Source organism: Ambystoma mexicanum, chromosome 4p (genome assembly GCF_040938575.1).
Source record: "Ambystoma mexicanum isolate Mex_15411 chromosome 4p, UKY_AmexF1_1, whole genome shotgun sequence".
NCBI classification, from domain to species: Eukaryota; Metazoa; Chordata; class Amphibia; order Caudata; family Ambystomatidae; genus Ambystoma; species Ambystoma mexicanum.
The window spans coordinates 761,992,803-762,019,582 of NC_090927.1; the positions used below are offsets into that span (position 1 = coordinate 761,992,803).

General features: G+C 47.8%; 1 protein-coding gene across 1 annotated transcript in view; it reads right to left on the minus strand.

Moving 5' to 3' along the window:
* The window catches only part of IBTK (inhibitor of Bruton tyrosine kinase), a 1,971,965-nt gene that overhangs the window by 766,814 nt on the left and 1,178,371 nt on the right, over window positions 1-26,780 (minus strand). The window contains exon 20 of the mRNA XM_069606314.1: window positions 2,865-2,992. Within this exon, the coding sequence (XP_069462415.1) occupies window positions 2,865-2,992 (128 nt within the window). The remainder of the gene's footprint in view (window positions 1-2,864; window positions 2,993-26,780) is intronic.

Here is a 26,780-nt window from a genome sequence, read left to right on the forward strand (position 1 = left end):
GTTCCCCGGTGGATTGTCGCGAGGCCTGTGCCGAAAGGGAAGACAGTAGCCGTGGGTTATGATCTCCAGAACCCACACATCCGAAGTAATGGCTTGCCACTCTACAAGATGCTGCGCCAGCCTTCCCCCAACCGGCGAACCATGGGACCTGGCCTCATGACTGAGTAGGAGCGGCTGCGGCGTTACCTGAGGGCAAAGAGGCAACTGCCCGAGCGGCCTTGGCACCACGGGTACCCTGTCGTCCACCTCTGGTACCCCTGCGTTGGCCTCTTTGACTGCCAGCTCCTCTCGCTTTACTGAAGGACAAGTAATAGCGAAAGGAACCACCCCTCCACTGCTGTCCCCTAGGACGAAAAGGCAGAGGTTGTCGAACTGCAGCGCCCAACGACTTCGCTGCAGCTTTTGAGGTCTGCAACCTCTCAAGGCTCTCGTCAGCCTTGCTGCCAAAAAGGTGTTCACCGTCAAAGGGCATGTTGAGGAGCCGGGACTGCACATCAGGAGCAAACCCCGACTTCCGCAACCACGCAAACCTGCGTATCACGGTGCTCGCCGCCATGGACCTACTGACGCATTCAGCCAAGTCCAGACCCGACTGAACGGACTCTCACATGGCATCCTTACCATCCTGGACCATAGCAAGGAAACCATCCCGTTCATCCCCTTCGGGAATATGTTCAGCCGCTAACGCAACACAGTTCCACAGAGTGTGCGTGAAACGTGACAAGGCACAAATGGAGTTGGCCGCCTGAAGCGCCATACCACCAGAAGAAAACACTTTCTTCGCCCAGCCATCAAAACGTTTGTCGTCCCTATCAGGAGGGATGGTAGGGTACGACGCCTGCTTTGCCGGGGCCGTGGCCGCCTGCACCACCAAACTTTCCGGAGTGGGGTGCCTGGTCAAGTAGCAGGGGTCGCTACTGGCTGGACGGTATTTACGCGACAAGGATCTGCCCACCGCCGGGAGACTCTCCGGAGCAGTCCAAGCCGCCGCCACCCTTCTCTGTAAAGCCATATGGAACGGCAGTACCGGGTCAGTTGGGGGACCAACATCAAGGATGTCCGTCAGATCATCCTGCACAAACTCCCCTGGGGGAGCAGACCATCCCAGCTACTCAGACACCCTAGCCATAAGGCGCTGGTACGAGGAATCGGCATGGGAGCCAGGCTCAGGCCTACAAAATTCCACCTCCGGAGAGGTGTCCAGTCCACTGGCATCATGCAGTGACTGCCTCAAATCGTCAAACTGACTATGGCCCGAGACAATGTCATCTGGCACCTGACTAGGAACCAGGCCATCAGAATCCTCATCCGCCTCTGAAATATATTCCAGGTGGCGAAAAGGCACCCGAGAGTGCTTGCTCTTAACCAGAGCCTTCCTAGGGGGTAAACCCGTGACACGGGGCACCTCCGACACGAAAGGCGTCGATGGCGTCGAGCGAATCGGCGCCGACGTCGAGAAAACCGGCAACGGCGCCGAGAGGATCGGCGTTGACGTCGAGGAAATCGGCGTCGACGTCAGATGCAGCGCCTCCAGTATCGGCGGCGTCGACACAGCCCTCGAAGCCGGAGCCCCGAGCGTGTCCCTCGACGACCTGATCGTCGACGGCTTCGACGACTTCCTCGAAGCCGGAGCCTCGAGAAAGCCTGTCGACGCCCTCAACGCCTCAGACGTCGATGTCTTCCTCGAAGACTTCACAGGAGCACACGGTCTCGAACGCGTCGAGGACCGGGACCTGGAACGGGTACGGCGAGAACGAGCCTCCTTGTCCGAACGGGACCGCTCCCGTGACTCGTGCCGACCACTCTTGCGAGCGGTGTCTCTCGACCTCTCACGGCCGACCCCACTCGGGGGCGCGGACGGCTGAGTACCCTGCGACTCAAGAATCGCCAACATTTTCTTCCCGAAGGAAGCCCATTCCTCCGGCGTCGCACGGCTGGTGGGGTAACCGACGTGCCGTGCAGAATCCTCGGAAGAGGACCTGGAAAGCGACCGGTGACGGCGCTTCCGAGAATGCCTCGAAGAGGCTGAGGAGTGGCGAGACCCACTCCTAGAAGAAGACCGACGAGACTTCCGACGATGACGCGGAGAGTCACCCCTCGAATCATCCGTCGAAAGCCCCGCCGACTTCGACTTCCGGGGCTTGGACACCCGACCTACCGACAACTTCTTCTTACGTTCGCGTAAGGCTTTGGACGTGAGCGACTGGCAGTCGATACAGTCATCCGTGTCGTGGGCCTCCCCGAGGCACCAGAGGCAGGCGTCGTGCGAGTCAGTCACCGACATCTTGGACCAACACTCCCCGCACTTCTTAAAGCCCGGACGCGGGGTTGAAGACGAAGTGGAAGACATCGCCGAAGGAAATTCACAAACGAACAGGTTCGAAGAACCAGAAAGAACAGAACTCCAAAGAGTCGAGGCTTAGAACCGAGAAACACGAAGCAACACGTTCGTGTAAAAAACGGAACTGAGGCTACGGGCGTCGTGCGTCCTACTTATCACATCGGATGACGTCGGACGAGGTCCTCGACGTCGTCGACGCAGGACGCAGACGCCGGAAAAGTTTCCGAAGCAGCACAGCTGTGGTGATTACATGTCATAGATATGGAATACGTCGGAGGACCCAATCCCCTCGAAATGCCTTGTTTCACTAAAAAAAACATCTGGCTATTATTTCTTGCCTTTAAAAAGAAAACAACTTGTAATACACTCCAGACCAACCGCTGGATTGTGGCATATGCACTGCATGAATAATTGATTCACAAGACCCAGAAAAATATATACACCCCCAAACATACATGGATTTAATTTTAATAGCTATGTGCCCCCTGCCCACACACACCCACAACTTAGAAGGTCAACTCACTGGGAACAATTCTCTGTGATGTCGTCTTCCTTTAGAAATATGCAATTCTCTGTAATCTCAGTCTCCAAGAAGCCAATGTCTGGTCCATCATGGTATGGCGTAATAATCCTTCTTTCCATTGCTGGGATCTACAGTGTCGAAAATATAACAGGTGAGCACAATGATACATAATATGTTCACATACCAACACATTACCCCAAAAAGCAGTGAACTATAATGTTTACCATATGTGAGAAACCAAAGGGTGTCTCACCCGCTAGTCCCCGTGGACTTCATCCAGGTGGCCAGGACACGGCCATCGCTTCTGGATCCAGTTCCTGGGGGTGGACCAGTGCGAGAGGATCACCTGCGTGAGGGGTCTTTGAGGGGTGGGGGTGAGACGACCAATGGTGAGACCCTGTATTCCCCCTTTCCTGTACCCATGACCCATCCTATTTCATAGGATTCTCTGATGTCCCAACTTCACCCCCACTTTCCTACACAAACACTATGCAGAGGAATAGGGTGACAGAGTAAAGAGTCATTTATTTTTCCAAAGAGAGTTACATCAAAACTGGGCCACAGGCAGTCTTCACACTATCATGTTTAAGTTAGGAAGAATAGGAGCAAGGAGAACAGGGTGTAAACATATCTATTCATATAAATCATATCGTTCACATGCATTATTATTTTTTTTTTTTTTTAGGGAGACGACAGTACATTACTTCCCTCTTCGGGGATCACGTTACATAAATAAAGTCGGAACAGCGCCCATATTTCCTTGGGTCGGCATACTGATGGTAAAGTTATAGTGAATTGTTCTTCGTATTCATTAATCATTGACATGTCTTTCAAAAAGTCAACTCTTCTGGGGGCTTCCGTGGATTTCCAGCATTTCAGGATGTTTCGCTTTGCAACTACGCATGCTACATTGAAGAGACGTCTGGTGGTCTCCGCCACCTTACCAATATCTCCGAATAGACAGTTCCGTGGGGAGGGTGTAGCCGGAATTGTATTGATGTCTTCTAGAATCTCTGCTACCTCTCCCCAGAATTTAGCCACGGGTGGGCAGTCCCAGTACATATGAAACAAGTCCACCTTGGGGGCATTACATTTGGGACATTTCCCTGTGTGCCCCTCTACGAACTTAACCAGTTTGGCAGGGGTGTAATGGAGTTGATTTAGTATTTTTAATTGGATCAGTCGCAACCCTGAGTTCATAGAGACATATTTAGTGAGGTTTCAGTATCTGAGCCAGCTAGTTTTACACAGTTCTACCCCCAGATCTCGTTCCCAAGCCTCCTTAATGTTGTTACTTGATTCGGAGTGTGTTTGAACTAGGTTGTATAGTACAGATACACTCTTCATGTGATCCCCTGGTTCCGTCATCGCCCTGATACATTCATGTGTGCGTGGTTCAGCCGGGAATGTAGGCCATTTAGCAGTGAAGGCGGCTTTCATCCTGTGAAATTGAAAAGGTTTGAGGTGCCCCCCTCCCACTGCCTCGAAAAAGTCATTCAGCTCACAAAACTTGCCATCTGGGAACACGTGCATCTTGAATTGCTTGTTTGGGTCCCACGCGTTTTGTAGTGCCTTATCAAATGTAGGTGTTATGCCAGGATAATTCCATAACGGTGTCTCTGGATCGCATGGGGACGTAAGACCGATTCTTGAACCATGCTTGTGCAGTGGTGCTGACGGGATCGTATTTGCAGGAGTCCTTCCACTTGGGGTCGAACATCACAGATTGTATGTCTGAAGGAGATGCTGCATATTTTTCCAAGGGGAGATGTGTGGCTGTATCCTCTGGGTCGCACCAGTGTCTCGTGGAGTGGGCCTGCGAAGTTAAGTAGTAAAGTTCGAAATCGGGTGCCGATATCCCACCTTTTGAGAAAGGTTCTGCCATTTTGGACCATTTCAGCCTGGCAGTTTTTTTCCGCCCATGCAAATGTAGAGGTCAATGAGTTGAGTTTTGAATGTAATGAACTTGCTTGTAATAATAAAGAGACTGAGGCAGTAAGTAGTTTTATGGGTTAAGTAAGACACCCAATAGTTTTATTAACCAGAACTCTTTTCTTTCTTTCAGTTTTAAGAAAAAGGATACGTCTTTCACCTGGATTCTTCAAGAAAAAACTTCTCTGCCAATGTATTCTCTCCCACAGAATGTTCAGGTAAGTGACCTTGCAAATTCTCACGGTTCACATACTATTTGATCTTCAAGTCTTGTTTCTCTGTTTCTTTATGGCCAAAACCTATAGGTCTTTCCTTTTATAATTTTTTTTCTGTTGTCTTCCTTTGTCTTTACTTTCTATTCTCCTCTTTCTTGTCTTTTATTTCCGTTTCCTTTACATTAGGCTTTTCACTTGCTGGTTTTCATTTCCGAATTCCGTTTTAATAAAAATTTCTGTCATTGTTAGGGAGAATTCTCAGTTAAGGCTAATTTCCCAAACCTAGTGAGTCCCCCAGCAGCTTTGCTGGATTTTTGGGGTTTATTTTTTTTCTCCTGCTAAGAGTGAGACTCTTTTTCTCCCACTCTTAGACATGATTTGAGGTGTTCCTTTGACTTTGTATGTGTTTTACGGGCTATGGGGTCCTTTACCCCATAGGGCTTCATGTGTTTTTGGTATGTGGGTTGCACAGCACCCTCCGTGCAGTAACCCAGGGGTGTCGTAGCGACCCCCAAACAGACTCCATACCCTGGGACTGACTACTGTCTCCCAGGGCATGTAAAGTCACCATTGGCTTTACTAGTCTTAAATTGTGAACAGAACCAGTACAAACCATCATATTGTGGATGTACTTGTCGGGGCAATTCGATTGCCCCGGGGTCTGTTGTTCGAGGGGGCACTGGACAACCATTCGCCACATAACTGTGGAAAACTTCTTTTAGCGCAACGGCACAAATAACTCATTAACAGGAACAACAACAACTGTAACTGTCGTTCTCCGTCTCTTCAATGTCTTCCTTGGTTACCTAGCAACCAACAAACAAGCAAGTCTCATTAGAAGAATGGACCTTGTGAACTCCTTCTCCATATACAAACACGGGCACTTTCTAATAAAAGGTTTCATTTGCAGACATTCTATAATAAGTATTAATCATGTTTAGCAACTATCTCATCACAGTTCAGTTTTGTGAAAAATGTTCTGCCCGGCCAGATCAGGATATTGCAGAAGAGGTATAGTAGTTTGGGGAGCACAACCATTTTAAGGAGTGATATTCGACCATTTAATGAGATGGGGAGTCTGGTCCAAAGTTGTAGTTTGACAGAAATGGATTGCAATAGCGCCCCGTGATTGTCTGCATATAGTGTGCATTTTTCCCTCGATGCCATGATGCCGAGGATGCGGATACGCGCAGGGGACCACTTAGACCCTTGTATGTTAGTCATGTCTTTGGTGTTGGAAGTCAGTGGGAACAATTCGGACTTAGCAACCTGAATATTCAGAGAACCTCTCAATATCCGCCATAATGGGGGCCAAGTTATCTTCGGGATTTCGGATGTATAGCAGAGTGTCGTCTGCATAGAGGGAGATTGTTTGTGGTGCACCAGTCATTCTGAGCCCCTTGTGGGCGTGGTATTGCCGCACATATTCGGCCATGGGTTCTATGGTGAGTGCGAACAGTATGGGGGAGAAGGGACACCCTGTCTGGTACCTCTATTTAGCGGAAACTGTGAAGACATGGTGTGGTTGGTTAGGACCCTCACTCCTGGGCATGTGTAAAGTAGTCGAACACATTTGACAAAATAATGACCCAGTCCGAATCTCTCGAGCACCAGGAACAGATAAGAGCAGGAGACGGAATCGAAAGCCTTTTTGGCATCAAGTGATGCTACTACTGCATTTGCCTTCGGCTCCATCTGTGCCATCACTCCAAAGAGTCGTCTTAAATTCAGGGCCGTGAATCTAGTCGGTATGAAGCCGGCTTGGTCGGGGTGAACATATACAGTATGGACATATAGGGAAGTAGCCAGAATTTTTGCAAAAATGTTTGCGTCCGTGTTGACGAGTGAAAGGGGGCTTTATGAGCCCATGTTATGTGGGGCTGCCGGGGTTTTAGGAGGACCGTAATTACTGCCTCACGCATAGTGTCTGGTAATATTCCCCGTTCCATCGCCTCTTCCCAGACCTTCAACAGGGCCTGGGCTAGCTTGTCCTGAAATTCTTTGTATAATTCCGTACCCAGGGCCCTGCCTGGGGTCAAAGCTTTAATTGCCTCCGTTATTTCCTCCATTGAGATGGGGGTATCCAACAGCCGTCGTGTTTCTAGGGTGAGTGTTGGGAGGTCAAGCGCATGTAGATAATCTGTTATCTCATCGCTCGATTTGGTGTCTCTGCTAGAATATAGAGTCTACTCGGAGAACGTGTCATTAATGTCTTGATCCCGATTGACCATGTTCCCATTTGGTGTCTGGATGTTAGCAATGGGGGTATGATAGCTATCGGCCTTAAGCATCTGAGCAAGGAATTTCCCTGCCTTGTTGCTTTCCCTGCATCTACGAGCCCGGGCCGGGGCGGCCATGTACTGAATCTCCCGTTCCGCTAGTTTATTAAATTCACCCAAAGTCAAGTTTATCAGAAAGGGATTCTTCACTGTGTGTGATAGTATACTCAAACTCAAGCAACTCGAGCTTTGCTTCCATCATATCTAATTCCTTCCTGACAGTCCTCAGTAGTCCCGAGGACTTGGCCATAATCGCGCCTCGGACCCATACCTTAAAAGTTTCCCATATCGTAGCATACTGGTCTACAGTTCCTTCATTTAGTTGAAAGAATTCTGCTATTTCAATGTGTAATGATTCGCACACGTGTGGGTCCCTTAGCATCGCGGGCGGCATTCTCCAGCGTTTAGAACGTGGACTGACGTTACGGATGGTCAGGGTGATTGATATGGGCGAGTCGTCCGAAAGTGTGCGTGGGTACATCTCACAGCTCAAGACCGAGCTTGATAGTGTAGAGCTGAGAGGCTAATATTCAATGCGGGACTCTGAGTCGTGCACTGATGAATAATAAGTAACGCTTTTCCTGTGGGTGTAGCTCCCGGCATATTTCTACCATGGACATTTGTTGCATTATCTGCTGTATAATCAATGCAGCCTTAGTAGGGGATCGGGGAGAAGCTGAGGACCAGTCAAGGGTCGTGTCGAGGATCGTGTTGAAGTCGCCACCCCAAATTACTGCCACATCCTCAGCAGTGGTTAGCATGTTATGTATGGTGCTGTAGAAGTCAGGGTCGTCGATGTTAGGACCATATGTTTTAACAATAACAACCTCTTGTTCTGCCACCTCCCCCCAGACCAGAACATATCTCCCCTGAGCATCTATTTTAGTGTCTCGAAGCCGGAATCCTAGTCCCGGATCGATCAATGTGAGAACCCCCCTGGAATGGGAGGAGTATTCAGTATATCGTAGCGGGCCCCACTTAGGGAGAAAGTTAGTACAGACTTGGCCGAATGTGTGTGACTCTTGTAAAAGTATGATCTGGGGGTTATGTCTGGTGATGTATGCTGCTGTTTTCTGAGCCGTGATCGGGTTGAGACCACGGATGTTCCATGAAAGGAGTTTAATAGTTATACCCTTGTCAACCTGTGCCATAGTCTTCCTTTGCCATAGTAATATGACTGTCTGTATGTGCTGTCCGCTATAGTAGCCGTGTCCGATGCAACAAAACTCTCCGATTTTAAACATTTGTCTATTGTAACCAAACTTTGTACCCCATTCCCGCACCATCAACCCCAACCCGATGTGTCCCATTCCCAAAAACTCCCATAACCTGTGGAATTCTCCTGAGGATAGCTCGTTGCAGCTGCATGGCCTCCTTCGACAGAGGCTCCGGATCCCCACTTTAACAGTTATTGTTAATTTGAGCTATACATACTTGTTGCAAGTCCTACAGCACGTGGAAGGATCTTGATTCAGGCCCAGCTCAATCAGCTGAGTCAGGGTTATCTTCATCCAAGCGTGGCTGCATGTTTTGGTCCCGTACCCGCTCCCTGGGGGGGATAGGGATATTTGCTTCGTCATATGCCATGGCTTCAGTGGGATTTTCGAAGAAATGCGACCTGCCCTTGTATTGGATTTGCATCTTCGCTGGGAAGATGCGGGCCTAGGGGATGTGGCGAAGCTGTAGTTGTCTCTTCACAGGTTCATAGGATCTCCTTTGTGTTTGGACACTGGTCGAAAAGTCTGGGTATATATGCACTCTGTTTTTCTCATAGTGTACGGTGCCTTTTTCTCTGGACAGCCTTAGGATCGTGCCCCTGTCCCTGTAGTTTAGTAAGCGGGCAATTATCGTGCGTGGAGACGTTCCAGGTTTAGGTGGTGGTGCCAGAGTGTGGTGTGCCCTTTCCACAAGGAAGTGATCAGAGAAGGATTCTATGCCAAGAAGGGATTTTAATAGGTTTTCCACATGTCACTCCATCGGGCCCTTACAGAAGGATTCTGTAATTCCGACAATGCGAAGGTTGTTTCTTCTAGATCTCGATTCGAGATCCTCACTTAGCTTAGGTCTTGCAGGTCTCCCTTCAGCTGTGCAATGTCCCGGCTGTGCTGTGTTATAGCATCTTCATTCGTGCTGATCCTGTTCTCCGCATCCGTAATACACATGCTTTCCTTATCAACTCTAGCCTTCAAGGAGCTAATTGTTGCCACAATATCGTCCAGCTTAACATTTACTGTCAAGAACCCATTTTGCACCATAGTCATCAGGCGGTCTTCTCTTGCGTTGGGTGGCACCTCAGCCTGGCTGTCTGAGCCCATTGGTGTGGTGACGGGCAACCCATGGGGTTGGGAACTTGCAAAGGAATCTATTGCGCCGTTTTTGGCGCCTGTGTTTTTTTTCTCGTGGCGGCCCATGTGTTACCAATGTTAGTCGGGAGTGGGTTGTGTTCTCCCACGTCTCGTGATGGTATGGGACCTTTTCCTCCACTTAGTATTGTCTGAGTGAGTATGGCATCTTATCTACACGTTCCGCACAGCTCGGTCTAAACGTACTCGGGTTTGCTGCAATTGGCAACTGATGGGCCGTGTCTCACGGCCTCCTCGTAGTCGTTGCCGAAGGTCCGTTATATTTTGGGTTTTAACACTCGGGCCAGGACTCTGCGCGCGCTTGTGGGTTTCAAGGAGTCGTTCGGTTCCTTCTGAGGGTAGGCCCGTATACAGTTTCAATCCACTTGCATGGGTGGTTTATCGTGCGTTCCCCCATTGCTTTTCCATGACAGTCTACTTTAGCGGCCGTATGTTCAGCCACCCTGTTGCCAAGATGTTTTAAGGTGGCTTGAGCTTTCCGCTGCGAATGCTGGGCTCCAATCTGCAGAGCTCAGTGTCCCAATGCGGATTCCTTGAAAGCGCGCAGCGTTAAGCCGGGGCCTGCTTGGGATGGGGCCGTGAACGTTGGATTTTTGATATCCGGGAGGCCAAGACTTCAGCCTACAGCGTGTTCACTCAGTGTAGTGGCTTGGCTTGGACTTAAACACAGTCTGCGTATTAGGTTGGCCCCAGGCCCCAACTTTTACAAACGTTTCTGGGGTGCTCAATCAATGCACCAAGTCCTACATCCACGTGTGGATGTTACAGGGTGATTTCTGCTGCTTGGGTTGTCTCCCCACACGCACTACGGGGCCAAGGGGTACTGCCTGTCCGGCGTTCGCTCCTTCCCCCTCAGTGCGGGGCACGTACTTTTATGCTGTGGGCGGGCCTCGTTCCGCTCCTCCATCTCACCGGAGGGTCCGCGATCAGGACGGCTCCTGCGTCAGTCCCCCCGCAGCCCAACGGGGGGGGCATGAGTGGCAGCGGAAAGCCAGCCAGGGACCAGCAGCCGCCTCCGCGCAGTTGTCGGCACGGCCACTGGTACGGCGAGGAGTAGGGGAGCTCCGGGCACTCCTCCGCTCATTCCAGGATCTGCCGCACACCGGTGGAAGGAACCTCTGGGGAATGTTGTAGGCGGATGGGGTGGACGGGCGCAACTGCATCAGTGGGCCAGAGGTAGCGCCCCTCCCCCACGCGGCCCTGCTATGATCTTGCAGCCGCGGTGTGGCGCAGGTCCCCTGCGGACCTGTGCGGCGGATTGCAGTCAGTGGGTCAGCCCGCCCCTTCTTAGTTCGCTGCAAACTCTGCAATGGGGCAGAGGTTTTCGCTCAAAGTTGCTCCGAGCCTGCAGTGCACGATGAGGCTTCAGGCCAAAAGGGTATTTGTGGTCTTGTTGGCTCCAATCAGGATTAATTTGGTGTCAGGATAGTCAGGGGATCGGAGCACTCAGCTCAGGCAGCCATCTCGATTGAGCGCAACAGTGCCCCCCAACAGTAATGCTGCTTTTGAGTAAGTGTTGTCACAACTCACGGGACAATCTAATGTGGATAGTGTGAGGGTGTGGAAGGATGAGCGACACACTGGAGGGCATGTTTTGGGGCAAATACTTTTATGTTGACCAAAAGAAAGAAAGCAACCCTGCCTCAAATAAAACTAAGGAAACGTCAGAATGTCAGTTACTGTCCTGTGTCAAAAAGTTACCCTCCTGTGTCAAAATCCTACTTCTAACTCTCACACTTCTAATAAAACTAAAATGGGTTTGTCTCTTTAGGTGTCATGATGCCCGCTCCCGGGGAGCTGGTTCAAGCCCTGCGTCCCCGAAAGCGGACATCCAGTCCCCAAGGAAGGACCCAGCAACCCCATATAGGGGCCCTTTGGACAGTGTCCCTATGGCGCCAGGCTCATTATGGGAGTGCTTGGGTGCACTTACCTGATGCAGACCATGCTGCAGGATCCCGGCCTCCTTGAGGCCTGAAAGGAACTACTTTACCTGTGGGACTAATTTACCATCCGGGCGTGGTCAGGGAAGGATAAATACCTGATTGGAGGAAGGATACGTACCTGGAACTTCTTCCAAGGCTATTTAAACCCCACCCGAACAGCCACACGTCTTTCGCGTTGTTCTGCATCTAGCAGCTGGACGCTCACCGTGTCTGCTCCTACATCCTGACTTCTGCCACGCCTGCCAGCATCCTGGATCACCTGCAAAGGAAGAGAAGAAGAGAACAGAAGAAGGAAAAGTCCTTACCTGCTAAAACCGCATCCCGGAGACATCTCGCCGACAATCCTGAAAAGGTAGACTTTTATTTAAAAGCTCATCACGTCGATCGCTGCAGCGCCACATTCCACTCACCTTTACAGGGTGCCTCCATGTTCAGCAGCTATCGTCCGGATTCGCAGTCACGCCCCAGCGCCTAGGGAGAAAAAGACCAGAACAAAAGGTGAGAGAGAGATGGGAATAAGGAAAGCTAAATCTTCATGTTAAGACTTACCTGTTGATTCATTCCCTCTCCATTTCGGGTCCGCGCCGCATCCTGGCATTTCCGGACCCCGGCCCCTAAGGGGAAAAAGAGACATCAGCGTTAATGAGCGAATGAAAAGACATTACCAAAAAACGCTCATTAAAGACTTACCTGATTTCTACAAGGATTTCACCTCTCGGGTCGGTGCCTGTTCCCCTGCATTCCGTACCCCGCCCCCTATGGGGAAAAAGACACTAGCATTAGTACATTAATGCATGGACACAAGGGAAACCTCTTATCAAAAAACTTACCTGGAAGCCAAGCAAGTTTGGTTCTCACCAATCACCAATCCGAAAATCCAGTGAAGTAACTGGATACCAACGCGCCCCTGCATCAGAAGCAGGATGGAGAGCTCGTCCTTCCAGACCCTAAGGTGAGACGCTACGAGGAATCACAGAAGGGTTTCGAGGAGGGTGAGAGGGGAAAGTGGGAGGCCGATTGCATTACCCCGCAGACAGTTAATCCCCTATTTTCGCCTACAGAAGGATACTTCTGCGAGCCAGACAAGCCAGATTTGGGGGCCCGGTCCAGTCCGTCTTCCGAACCCTGCGCATCACCTTAGAAGAGGTCACAGCAGCGTGAACCAGGCCAGCGCCTCCGTGGGAGTCAGGTGAGCGTTACATTAGGGTCCAGAAGAATGTTCCCTTTCTTCCAGACGGTATGCTTTGCAAAGTAGGGGGAATATTTCCCTTCCCCCAGGCCTTTCTCAGGATCTTCTTGGAGATTCATTATGGTTGGGGGAATGCATCTTCCCCTCCCCAGGCCTCTCTCAGGCTTTCTTTGATAGTTCACTGTGTTTGGGGGAATGTCTCCCTTCCCCAGGACTTTCTTAGGCTTCTCTTAGAAGTTCACTGGACAGCCCTGGTATACTCTCCTGCCAGGGTCTGCCTTTCTCAAATGTGGGACCCAGCGCCTTTCTTCTGCTTCTCATATATGGGTCCCAGACCCTCTTGTATTGGCTTATCTGCGGATACCAGACCCTTTATTCAAGCTTCTTAAATGCGGGTCCTTGAACCCTTCATATTTGCTTCTCAATTGTGGGTTCCAGTCCGCTTCGTATTGAGTTCTCAAGTGAGGGTCCAGACCCCTTTTACAATGGTTTCTCAAGTGTCCCAGAGGTCCCCAGGCAGCCCTTGTACGTTCTTGCAGGGCTCCCGGTCCTTCACCTCCTTCTCGAGTCTCCGTTCGTCTTCCTGTAGCTCTTCTCAGCTGTTTCCTGCTCTCACACGGCTTTCAGCGGCTCAGCCACTGTCCTGTGGAGCCGCGCAGCTAGTACCTGGTTGTCAATGTTGTGCGACGCTCCCCTGTGCCTGGGCCTTCAGTTTTGCTCGTTCTAGGCATCTCGGACTCTGGGAAGGCAGGTAGGGACTAGGGCACTCTCCCCGTTTAATCACAGTCAGCAGCTAATGTCTCAGCAATTCCTGGTGTGGGCAAGGACCCCTGTTCTCCGTTCGCGATGCGTCCAAGGAGGGACTGACAATGTTAGTCTCTCTTCCATCTTTAAGCTACTGGATGACTAGACCGTACACTCTGGTTTTCTGAGAGGTTGGTTGGAACTCCATCTTCTTCGCCACAGTACTTTGACGGGATGACTCAGTTGAGTTAGTCCTGATCTTCATCCCAGTACTTTGAAAGGACAGTTCAGTAGAGTCAGCCCTACTATTCCCCGTCCCAGTACTAATATCACTGCTGTAACAGATACATAGAGTAACCTATAGGATCAGGGAAAGGCAAAGAAGATGAGGAAACAAAGGTGGGAGAATGTGTGTTGTACCGCGTTGGCTCTGGATGGCCTACCTGTCTCCCAGAGGGGGAATCCCTCTCCATCAGCTGCACCTGCTGAGTTACAGCCCCAGGGGGGTTATCGGGTAGCAGCCTCACCTCCCTGGCCTCATGGGAACAGGTTCATCACGAGATGCATCACAATCTTAAGCAGAGGCCCAGGAATTTGGATCATCATATTCTGATGTCCAGTTATTCTGATGCAATTACCATTCTTACACAAATTATGAGAGGCATGTTTTCCTGGCCCTTAAATTACTTAGTGACACGTGAACTCCTATTGGCATGTTTTCGGAAACATTCCTTTTAGTTGCCATTATTCCATCTGCAAATATAGTATTCTGCCTGAGTTTGACAACTGCATCAGTGATGAGCAATATTCGTTTTCTTCTAATACACAAGAGTTTTTTTTCCAATGACATAAAACATGTTATGCATTGTCTCAGCAGTAACGACAAATGAATAGCTACTACTAAACCTATTGTTTATACTTGGCATACAATGCTTTTTTGTGCATGCATGTTTTTTTGTCTGCACAGGAGTAAGTTTGGTAGGTACTACGGCAGACCAGATCTTGAAATGATGGATTGGTTGATGAGCTCTCCTTACAATCACATATTAAGTATTTGTTTTTAGCCTATATGTTTGGATAAAGTCTTATGAGATGCATCTTTTTCATTGATTTGTAAAGAATTTCAGTGCCTGGGAAGGGGAAATTCCCTTCCAAACTCTTTGGACATGATGGCTCACTAACTATGCATGCTCACAAGGAGGCTCACATCGCTAGTGAGTTGCGCACATGGAAAATAATGTGTACACGAAAGCCAACAATTTCCGCACTTGCAGAAAAAAAATAAGATGGTGCATTGCCCACGACTGCCTGGCCTGCTTCATTGGGGTGTGAATGGGGGTCCTGTTGATATAGATCATTCTCAGGGGACATGTCCAGACCACTTGCCCTTTGGAGATCTGTAGCGAGGTCCTGCAACAGGGTCTCCTCTGAGAAACAGCTCCTCGGGTGGATCAGTGAGCCTCAAGGGCTCTAGTTCAAACAGGACCTCACCTCTCTCATCACCATTATTTTTTCACACAGATACACCGGTACACATTAGTGTAAATATACAAAGCACTTTATCAAGTCTGGTATCAACAAACGTAGATCTGAGGCAAGGGTGGGTGTTGGCCCCCTTCCTTTCTAATTTGTTTATTTCGGATATTGGTCAGGAACTTTCTTCTGTTAGAACCTTCCTGCAGAGAACAGGAAATTAGCTGGTTAGTTGGTTGGGCTGCGCAGATGACTTAATTCTCGACTATACTCCAGTAGGCCTAGAACGTTTGCTGAATGCTGAATGCTCTCGAGGGTTACATTTCAAGTAACAACCTTAAAATTAACCCGACAGTCTCAGATCTTAATTTATTCTAAGCCAAGAGGTATGTGTAAATGTACTTGGACTTTGTCAAATGCTCTGCTGAAAGCGGTTGATACTTATGTACTTGGGTTTCTCTATTTTTACATACAAATAAGAAGGAGGCTTACTATACAAAGCTGAGATCAATGTATTATGTTAGCAAGCCAAGTGAAGTGCATTAACCCCTGATATGGCCGTTTCTCTTTAATGTCTGTTGTAAGGGTGCAGAATTAAGGCTCGGATGCAAAAGTGGCATAGTTTTGGTCAGACGTTTATTTACCAGCAAAATGTTGACAAAATTCCTCTGTCCCTAAAGCTAAGAGGGGTTTCCCTGCCTCCAAGATAACTAGTGAATGTGTCAGGTCCTGTCGTGTCCAAAAAAAATTACTTCTGACCCTAACATTAATAACCTAAATCAAATGTGCAATGGTGATCTTTTCCACAGTAAAGTGGTAATGACAAATCTTGCCAACAGAAACATTCCCAAGGTCTCGGTGTGATCAAAATGACATAAGAAATGTTCCACAATGTATAACCCCAAGGATTAGGGTTTTGCTCCCTTCCCCTGGATTCCTTCTGGTTCTACATTCCTCTCTTTGGGTCCCAGACCCTGTCTTTTCTTAGGTAAATGTCACTGAACTTTTATATTTTCATACGGGTGCGAGTCCCAGAATCGCAGCTCTGTATTATACCAGCTTGGTGTACTCTCCTACCAAGTATAGGTTTTCCTCAAATCTGTCTCTTTTCCTTTCAGGGTCCCAGAACCTTATTCTCGAATTCGCATATGGGTGCGGGTATTAGACTCATAATGCTCTGTTGCAATAACTTGGTTTACTCTCCTGCCAAGCATATGCTCCCTTCTATACTGTCTCTGCTTCTTTCAGGGTCCCATACCCTCTTATTCTCTTCTTCTCATGCGAATGCAGGTCCCAGACTTGCAATGTGCTTTGTGAGAAACCTGAAAGTGTCTCACTTGCTAGTCCCCAGCGATCTATCACCCAGGTGGCCAGGACACAGCTATTGCTATTGGATCCAGTTCCTGGGGGTGGACCAGTGCGGGGATCACCTGGATGGGCGCCGACGGGTGAGGCGCGGTACACCCTTCCTTATGATACCTTTTCCTCATCCTACTCTTTAGGATATTTAGAAACTCTACCCCCCCTTTCCTACACGAACACTTTCTCACACTGCGAAAGCCAACAGACTAACATCAGAGCCGTTTACCGGACATGTCCCAACACAAGGGTCAGGCAGAGCCAGGCAATGGGCGATAACTACACACACCCGACGGTACTTTCCCTTCCCCTCAGGGATAAAAGGCAGAGCACGAAAGCAAACTGGGAGCAAGGTCGAAAGCACGAGGAAGCAGCTATTCCGGGACAGCAGTTCAAACGAAGGAGAAAGGCGCTGGAAACCGAAAGGATGACAAAGAGGGGGTTGCCCTTGCTCTTTTCAACCCAGAACCGCAAAGCCTTTTATGAAAGAACAGTAAGACGGGAATTGCAGCTGGCGATTGGTGTGACAGATGTCCATGAACATGGGGGCCCTCCCACACTGATAGCTAGGGCGGGGAAAAGAGTTTGCCGCGGTGGTACCGTCCTTAACACCAGCGGAAGAAAAGCCAACGAGTTCAGCACAGCCAGTGAGTCGGAGGAAACTGATAGTAGACCGGACTGTGTTAAGCTCAAAGTTGCAGTGGCAACATTTGTGTAAAAGAAAAGATGATAATAGACAAAGGACTTTTGTGAAAAACATATGTTAAAGTGAGAAAAACTACAAAAACCAAGAGGCCGTAGGAAAGGCCGGCGTGAGAAGTCGAAGTCATAAGGGTCAAACCAAAACCCCTTGTACAGTCGAAAGTCTGACACGTTGTGAAAATGAAGTGAACTGTGTTACTGAGGGGAACGCCATGAAAACTGTGATAGCATGAAACCTGCACTTGACAAAGAATAACAGTGACCCAGCGAGACGTAACCGATCTTCGGAAGTCTGTGTGAATTGACAAATGCTTTGGGAAGCAGGTGACGGAAGGTCTGAGCCGGAACGAGGGGAACTTAAGTAAAGTGGAGAAGGTAACCCAGCAGATTGTTTAAAAAGACATTAAGATTCCTGAAAAGTACAAGACGATGATACTGTGAAGCGAAAAGCTAAATGAACTGCATTGTGATGACATACGTGAACCCGAATGAGGGCTGTCAACAGCGAGTTGTTGGTGTGAGCCCGATTGAGGGAGGCTGAGGTTGTGAAGGGGGAACAGAGCCCAGTTGAAAAGTAATCGCCCAACGTGAAGATTAATACAAGGAACTTTTGTTAGTTGTTTTTGATAAATTAGGCCCTCTGAATCAAGAGACTTTGCATAAAAGAGACGTGGGGACAGAAGGCATTGATATTGTAAAAAGGAACTGTAAACTGGGGTCAAAGAAGCCCAGAAGTATGATGTGCTCGAGAGTCCCGCCTTGTTCTGTGCTTCAAACGTGGAGAAGGGAGACCTGACATCCTGATTTATCATTTGAGAACACTCCTTTCTTTCTTTGTGAACATTACCCCACACTATTTTGGAGCATAGCGGTAAAGATAGGCAATAGGTCTTTCTTAGTATAGGCCCTTTTTATTTGGCTAGACTCCACTGGAACTGTATTCTTATTATTTGATGGTGGTAGCTTGCTCCCATCTTAGATTTAGATTAGGCGTTTATCTCACCTATTTTTACAGTTTTTAACACCCCTGAACTGTGATCAATTGTGTCCGTCTTACTTTGATACCATGCCTTCCTTACAGCTGTGTACCTTCTACTTCTTTCAGGGTCCCAGACCATCTTATCTTTGTTCTGCAGTTGCTCCCTGATACCTCCCAGACCTGCAGCACCTCTCGATCTGCCTTTGTACCCGTTTCTGTGGTGCTAGTCTTCCGAACAGCGGTGCTTCCCCCTGAGGCTCTGGCAGCGTTCAGACGTTCTCTGCGGTCGGCAGCGTCCCCGTCGATCATTCTGCGTTCGGGTATCACTTCTCGTTGGCGGTTGCTCTGCCAGTCTCTGCTTTCTCAGAATGGGGCATTGCTTTCCAGTGGCTTGCCGGACCTGGGGACGCCTGGAGGTTGGCACGGGCAGCGCGCAAAGGAGCTCCTTCTCCATGGACTGCCTTCTTGCTCCTGTTCGCCTCCATGCACGGCGTCTCCTGTTCGCCGGGCCGGCGTATCACGGGCTTCCTCGTCAGACGATGGCACTCCCCATTGTGGTTTCCCTCTGCTGTTTTGTATTTCCCTTAGTCGTATTTTCCTTGGCCAATCAAATGCAGTGAAAGACTAGATCGTTCACTCCGGTTATCTGGAGTGATTTTCATACACCTGGTCGGCTTCACAGTACTTCTACTAGAGTTATATGGCAAACAGTTGGTATTTTTAAGGCTGCTAATCCGCTCTAACAAACCAGGTTGGTTAACCTCACAATAGGTTATTGGCACTGTCTGCAAACAGAGAAGGAGAGTTTGGCTTCGGGAAGGAGGGAGGGTCTACTAAAGTGGTGGAATACCGCGTTCTCTGGGAATGATCGTCCCTAATCCCATGAAGGGCATCCTCTCCCATGTGTTTCTCCTCCGTTACACCATCCCCATAGTAATTGTTACGCTAACCCGGTGTCCACGGGGGCGTTGATCTGGACCGGCCTGATGTTACTTCTTCCAGTGATAGACGGAGCGCCGAGATGACGGAGTGGACCGGGCCACCCAGCTTGGTCTGTGTGGCTCGTATGAATACTCTTCTGTAATGCAGAAAGGGGGAATTAACCACCTGTGAGGTTTAAGCTTAACCCCACCTTCTCCCCATGAATTACTTTGGGACTCCTTTAGATTCTCACCTGATAATCTGGAAAGATGAACTCTCCATCCTGCTTCAAGTGCAGGGGCGCGTAGATGACCAGTTGCCTCACTGGTGTGGGAAGTTGGCGAGTTGCAGATGGTGTTGACTCCGTAGAGGTAATAGTTATAAAGAGTTCAAAATGTCTGGAATTCACTCTGTCCAATTCCCCTAGGTTGCCCTTATGGATCTGGAAAGAGTTCACGTGGCAACCAGAGATGCACAGGTAAGTGTTTATAAAAGCTGTTTCGGAATAAAAAGGGAAGCTTGCTCTAACCTGTGGTCTTTTCCTTTTCAGGCATCCATTCGGAGGAAGATCCGTGGATTGAAGCGTTTACCGCAACCGGGTAAGTCTGTAGCGGAATGTTTCCCCATAGGGGCTGGGGTGCGGCGGAGATGCGGAAGAGGTCGCGCCGACCCGAGATTAGGCGAGTATCCCCGGTGATCTCAAGTAAGTCTTAATATTTGCCTTTGTTGTCTTAGATAACTCTCTGTTGCTCACCTTATTGTTATTATGTCCATAGGTGATGAAGAGCGGCCGTGAACTGAAGATGCGCGTGAAGGAATGCTGAAAATGGCAACAGGTGAGTTCAGCGCGGAGTTGCAGGAGGCGCGGCAAGAGCGTCTAATGGATTCTTTCTTCCAGGTCCAAGTCGGGAAGATGCAGGATTCAGGTGAGTATGAATAAAACTCTTGCTCTAACCTTTCCTTCTGCTTTCCTTGCAGGGTTCAGGAGCTCCGGAGTGTAGACGGGCGTGGCTGAAGACTGGAAGCTGCTGCAGGCATGGTGAGCGTTACGCTACTACTGCAGATAACGCGAAGCATGTGTGGCTGTCTGGGCGTGGCTTAAATAGCTTTGGAAGAAGTCCCAGGTAAGTATTCTTCCACTGCCCCACCCAGGTAAGAAAATAGTCCCTGCATTAAAATAGTCCCTCCTAAGCCTCATTTGGCTTAGGTCTTCATGCAGCATGGTCTGCATCAGGTGAGTAAGCAGCATGGTCTACTTTAGGTAAGTTATCATTAATGAGCCTGGCGCCTATGCCGCCAGGACTGACTTTGTCCTTATGAGCCTGGCGCCAAAGGCGCCAGGACTGCACCCAAACAGCCCCTAACTGGGGCTTTTGGGCATGCTCCAAATGGCGTGATGCCTGCTTCCGGGGCTGCTGGGCCTGGTCTGGTTTCCCGGGGGCAGGCATCATGACAGTAATATTGTAATGCGCATGCAGCGCTCTGGCCCCATGCAAAGGTACCCCCTAGAGGAGAAGGGATGACAGGTGGCACCTATTTTAACTTCTGGGGATGACCAATGGTCCCTTTCACGCAGGATTTTTGGGATAAACTCAAAGGATTCTTTAAAAGGTTTTGTTTAAGTCTGCTGAATTGTGTGCCGATTTCCCTACAATGGCAGGCTGGAAAATATTTCAGCTTATACAAAAAGATCTTAACCCCTCCTGATGCATCATTATTTGACACTTTAAGCTATGCCATGAAACATTCACGAAATAAAGATCTGCTTTGGTCGACTACCTGTGAGGATAATTTGCTAGCTTCTATTGAGTCTACTGTGGAGACACGTATGACTTTTCCAGATGAATTGAAGAGAAACATATACAGTATGGACTGAAATACTACAAGGGCTACTACAAAAAAATTACCACATCAGTGAAATGGAGAAAGCATGGAATGTTGTTCCACTCCAAATGAAAATGTTTCTTGATGTGAGATTTAGCATGTAATATGCGTATGCGATTCAATCTATTGCATATTATAGAGGTATGAGGTGCTTGCAATAATAGTTGCAGAATCCTGCAATTATTTAGCTTTTGTAACTGTAAGGCTGCAGAAGTAAAAGCAAGACACAAATGTTGTATGCTTGTTGCATAAACATTTATTTAACGGAATAATAAGGAAAAACCCTACCTGTAACTATAACTAAGAGGGGTTTCCCCGCCTCAACCAAAACAAAAGCTAATGTCAGAATGCCCATAAAAAATAAGCAGTCCACTGTCCTATGTCTAGGCTTTTTGGATTTCAGTAAAATCTGATTTAATCCAATTGCTGTCCCCTGGAAATGGTGTTTATCTGAAAATGTCTGAAAATATCCACGTGATGGCAGCACTGACCTTGCCAGTGCTGACATCTAGTGGAAACGTATAAGCATTGACGGTCCTCAATATGAACCAAACTGAAATAGGGCAGACAATATGCTCCCCATAATAACAATTTATTATATGGACCATTTATTTTAACTAAGTAGCAATTTTGAGTTAATTATTGGATTCCCAAATTGTTTGCCACCTGTCAAAGAAGATCCAAATTGACTTGATCAAATGACATCTTCCAATGAATCTCTAACAAATACTAATCCCTCTGTCATTTGTAATCCCTGATTCCCCAATTGTAATCAAGCACTTTTTTATGGTTCCAAAACTATGAAATTATTCAAATAGTAAATATGCAAACTTTATATTTTACCAAGGGTTTCATTGTAAATTGTGTGATTAAAGTATTAGTTCCACATAAGTGTTTTTTTAATTAACATACCCTAAGTGCACCAAAGTGTGCTGTTGGGCTTGACTGCTTGTGTTTTCGTTTTCCTGCCTCTGCTCGTTCATGTTCTAGTGTTTACAGCACAAGTCGCCAAGAGGAAAGGCGCTTGTGGTTGCTGGCTGCCTGCTGCTGCAACGTGGCAGAAATCCTTCGGGCAATTTCAAAAAGTAACTTATTTTGTTGGCTGGACTCTTATTACATTCCTCCAGATACTTCTGGTGTTACATTTTTGGTGTGGAGTCCCCAACTGTTTTCTCTTGCGTTTTCTTTTCTCTTTCGTTCTCTCTTGGCCCCGCCTCCCGCTGCTCGCCTCCGCTTCCTGCCTCCCAGAAGCCCTCATTAGCCCAGCGCATGTGCACCTGAAGTGCACCAAAGTGTGCTGTTGGGCTGTTTGGCAGTGTGGCGGTGAGGCTCAAAGAGGCTGAGTGTTCTTTTACTTTAATTCTTAATGGTGCATATTCCTCTGATGCTATATTGTTTGTTCTGCCCTACTTTTTTTTCCAATTCGTTGTCGCTCAGTCCATGGTGCCTTCTTCAGTACGCGGCAAAGGCAACATCTGCAGTCCAAATGTAGTACTAACTGTTGAACTGTAGCCTTAGTCTGTTTCTCCCTACTGAATTGGATCGTCGAAACTCCGAGTGGGACTGTTTTGTACTGCTTGTTGACCGGGCATTCGATTTATCTACAATTAGAAGTAGGGTTCTGATTAGCAGTTTATCTGCGCATGCTCAACCTCAAGACCATCAGTATTTTGTGTGGGTAACCCATAATTTGTTAGACCTTTTCTGCTCAATTATGGTAGGCAGCTTACGCAGCGGTAAGTGTCTTTCAAAATCTTCTACCCAAAACAAAATGAACACTACCGCCCCTATTCAATACCATGATTCTAGTGATGATTTAGTTCACCAGAGTCCTCATAACACACAGCACTCAGAATGAATCGCCACGATTCCTTACAGTTAGCAATCCTTGGCGGTTGAACTAAATGATAGCATTTGTATGCACACTAACCCCGCAGCCTTGCGGAATTATTCTCAATTTGTTAATCACACACCTCACTCATTTTCATTTTTTTCTCGTGTCAGGGAAATGGTGGGGCCTGGTGTGGCTACCTCAAAGTCCGATTTATGTGCTGACCAACTGTATCTCTGATGTTTCAATCCTGGCTCCTACCCTGCAAGCGGAATGGGGGAAACGTTGCAGAATTTCTCTGGGGCGGCTTCTCATTGCTCGATCCTGCCGTTCGAGGGCGAGGAAATCGGCTTAAATAAGGTGCCTGGGGAGAAAGCCGGGGAGGTTCTCTCCCGTTATAGTAGATCTCATGCACCCTTGGGGGGAGCGTCCCTCGACAAGCTCCACAACTTTGCCTAGTAAAGCTTCCTCCTCTAGGACTGACACTCACGATTATGGCCTCTCGCAAGGGGGTTCAAACAAAGGAGGAACAGACCCTCTGTGTAATACGTGTGTACACAAAACATCGGTACACTCTAGTGGTAGCCATGAATCTTGTGTGAATCCTGACCCTGATACTCTTTACTTCCCTGTTATGTCTCGGATTCTAAACCTCCTTGACAAGGGCCATGATCAAACGCATCTTTGGTTGGACAACATCAAATCCTCTATCTCTGACAACACAGCCAAACTTTGGAGGGCTTCATGTTGGCTCAATCAAATCTTCATTTTGAAAAATTCTTTGTTCTAGACTCCCTCATTGAAAAACTTAAGGTGATGACTGCTACGACAGCTATCAGCAAATTTACTCAAACTTCTAATGAGACTGTTTTGAGTACACCCCTAATGAGATCTTATGCTGCAGCACTCTCTGATAATCTTCTAAAACATGTCTCGGTGAATGAACCTCCGGCTGTCGATCTGCTTTCTGCAGTGCAACTAAGCTCTCAAAATAGATGACATATTCAGGCATTTAAGCACACATAAAACTCATGTGCAGGATGTCTTTAAGGAACATGACCAAACTAATGTTGTGCCCGAATTCATAAACATGGTGCAGGCTGACGCTCCCGATAGTCTATCACCTCTCACCAAGCTTCTGGATCAAAACAGTTCTACTCTAGGTAAAGTCATTGGCAAAAACGAGATTTGCGCTGTTAATGATTCTATCGATTCCTCAGCACACTTATACCCGCATAAATTGGAGGTTAGTGCAAGCAAGAGCTCCTAAACATAAAAACAATGGCAAAAACAATTTTTTAAAAATCTAACGCATTGTTACACGAAAATAAAACTAAAAATCAACCTTAAGGCAAAGTGCTAGGGCGCAATTCCAACACAAAACACTTGTGCAACATCTCAAAGGATGACGTTGCAATTGTCCTAAACCAACTAAATGAAGAGTCCAAAACAGTACTTCACATCAACCTCCAGGGCAGCAATAATGGAGGACCAATATCCAAGGAGCTACCTGTCGCTTCGAACTCAAACTGTCATCTTATGGTGGGGTATGGGAGTCAGTGCGTTGAAAATCTCATCGGCTCCTATTCTAAAACAATGTCAACTAACCTTTACCCACTGGCTTGCAATAAACCTACGAGTTTTCCTCTGCTTCGAAGCTCGAATGGTGAAAGAATGCGGGCTATGACTTTGCCTAGCAGTGTCGCCCATCAAACGACAACTCAACCAAGGCCAGTCTCTCAGGCCAGTACCACAACCACCACAACCTTGACTGTTGAGTTAGATCTACTAAAAGTGGTGAATCCTTGGTCCAGCGGTGTATGTGTCGTCCGGGTACAGGACAATCCACACATTGTTGGTCGTGAGTCTGAGCTAACGCTTTCTAGGGCCAACACTGGTACTGAACTCAATGCAACCACTACTTCTGATAGCACCCAGGGTGTTGGTCAATTTGGTGTCTCCAAACATGCTATCTCAAATGAGACTGAATTTTCATTGGACACTCCCAACATCCTGGGTTGAGTGAGTGACTCCAAGGAAAACGGTCCCCAGAGACCAAATCGCTCATTCTTATTTAACACCTTTCGTAGTATCCCTCAACTCTGTATGTTGCACTCGGACGACACTGAGTCGATTGGACTGGAGAATCACAACAACTCAGACATGATTTGTGGCCCCCAATCTTGGATTATCACAAAGTTACTGTGGGACCAACGAATGGACCTCGGAATGAGAGGTCTTTCGGTCTGTTTGTTTAAAACAATCGAAGAAGCGAATGACTTCTTAGAAGAACAACTTCCTACTATGGATCCTATTAATGCCAGAACTATGGAGAATCAGATTTCAACTGCATCTAACATTGATGTAATCTCGAAGTTATCTTCTCTAGTTGGTTCACCTATAAACATTGCTTGGCTCGCTCTGCCGTTGACCACGATAGCGGAACTGACGAAAGCTAACCAACAGTCCTAATCTCCTCTACTAACAATTATATTGTGGAACTGCTGTGGTTTCACAAAGTTTAATATATAGTCTAATTTGGTGCCAAATGAGGTTTCCTTCTAGTCTGTTCGTGCAGGAAACAATGTGCACAAAATCACTCGGGAAAGATGGCTACTCCACCTTTTGTCTTCCTGCAGTGCAAGGTATTTTGGGTAGACCAAGGGGTGGCCTGGCCATCCGAGTAAATAACTGTCAATCATCTATCTGCTCTCCTCCTGTGCAACAATGAAATATTGGCTATCAAATACTCTCAAGCAAGCAGTCCTCTTACAATTTTTCTAATAGTGTGCATATACTTCAATCCAGCTAACACAAGACTTATTTTTTAATTATTTAGACTCTTTTCTTGAGGATGCCCTTATCAGGAATCCTGAGTATCAGATCATCATTGGAGGGGGGTTTTAATTCGCTGTGTCTGAAGCCATCTTTGTCTTATCAGTTTGGTTTCCCACAGGGTGGCAGGTCCAAGTCATTGCAGATAGGTAAACACCTATCCCAATATATGACCAATTGGGATCTGCACATGGTCAACTTTGAGAGCAGCTCCCACTCTGGAACTTGGCCGCGTGGCCCAGCATCCTCTTATTTAGACTACTTTTTTGTTTCAACGCGACTTTTGGGGCTGGTTGATTCAGTTTGCATTTTGGACAGACACTGTAGTGACCATTATCCCATTCAACTACAGGTCCACTTCTAGATCGCAGCATTAGCAACTGTTCCATTGTTGGCACTGGTACGCACCAATCACCTATTGTCATCAGTGCAATGGCACCCTAGGCCAGGGTCGCACTGGGACAAGAAATAGGCCCGGTCACCCAAAAAAAACAGGCCCACCCCTCGCCTCACGACCCTTGACCTCTGATGACATCACCGGAAGTGATGTCATTTGACCCCGCCACAAAATGACATCCCGGGAAGCGATAAAACACAACCTTTCACCCCTTGACAAAACAGGAAGTGGCATCAAATAGCATTGTTCCAAAGTACACTAAATTACTGTGAATCCAAGCAGACGTCCAAGGCCAATTGATAATATGTTATGGTATAGCACTTACGCTTAAGCTCTTTTTTATAGAACAAATGTGCATACAATATCACCCAACCTTTGTTGGTACTCATTTATCGACCTAAGAAGAATGAAAGGCTTTTTGAAAGAAAAAATAAATGTGGAAAAAAAATATTTTTTCAAATTTTTTTTCTTCCAAACCGGCCCAAGCATGGCCAGAAACTGGCCCGCGCACCCCCCCCCCCCCCCAGGGATGAATTTGGCCTGGCCACAGGCCAAAAGGCCGAGGGACCAATCCGACCCGGCCCTAGGCTTTGCAGGGAACTAACTTTTCTCGTCAATAGAGATTTGTGGCGTAGCATCTGTCATTTACTGCTTATCAAAGAGAAGCATGGAACAAACAAATTAATCATCAGAACCCATCTTCTTTCTTTTGCGCGAATGCAGGAGAATTTCTTTGGCTCCCATTGTCACGTTTACAATGCAAATATAGCTCAGCTCAAACGTGAAAAAAATTGCAGCATCAGGTACATATCTTCTCTTAATCTGAGCTCTAAGCAATACGGTACAATGAAGCACAACATTTGCTCAAAA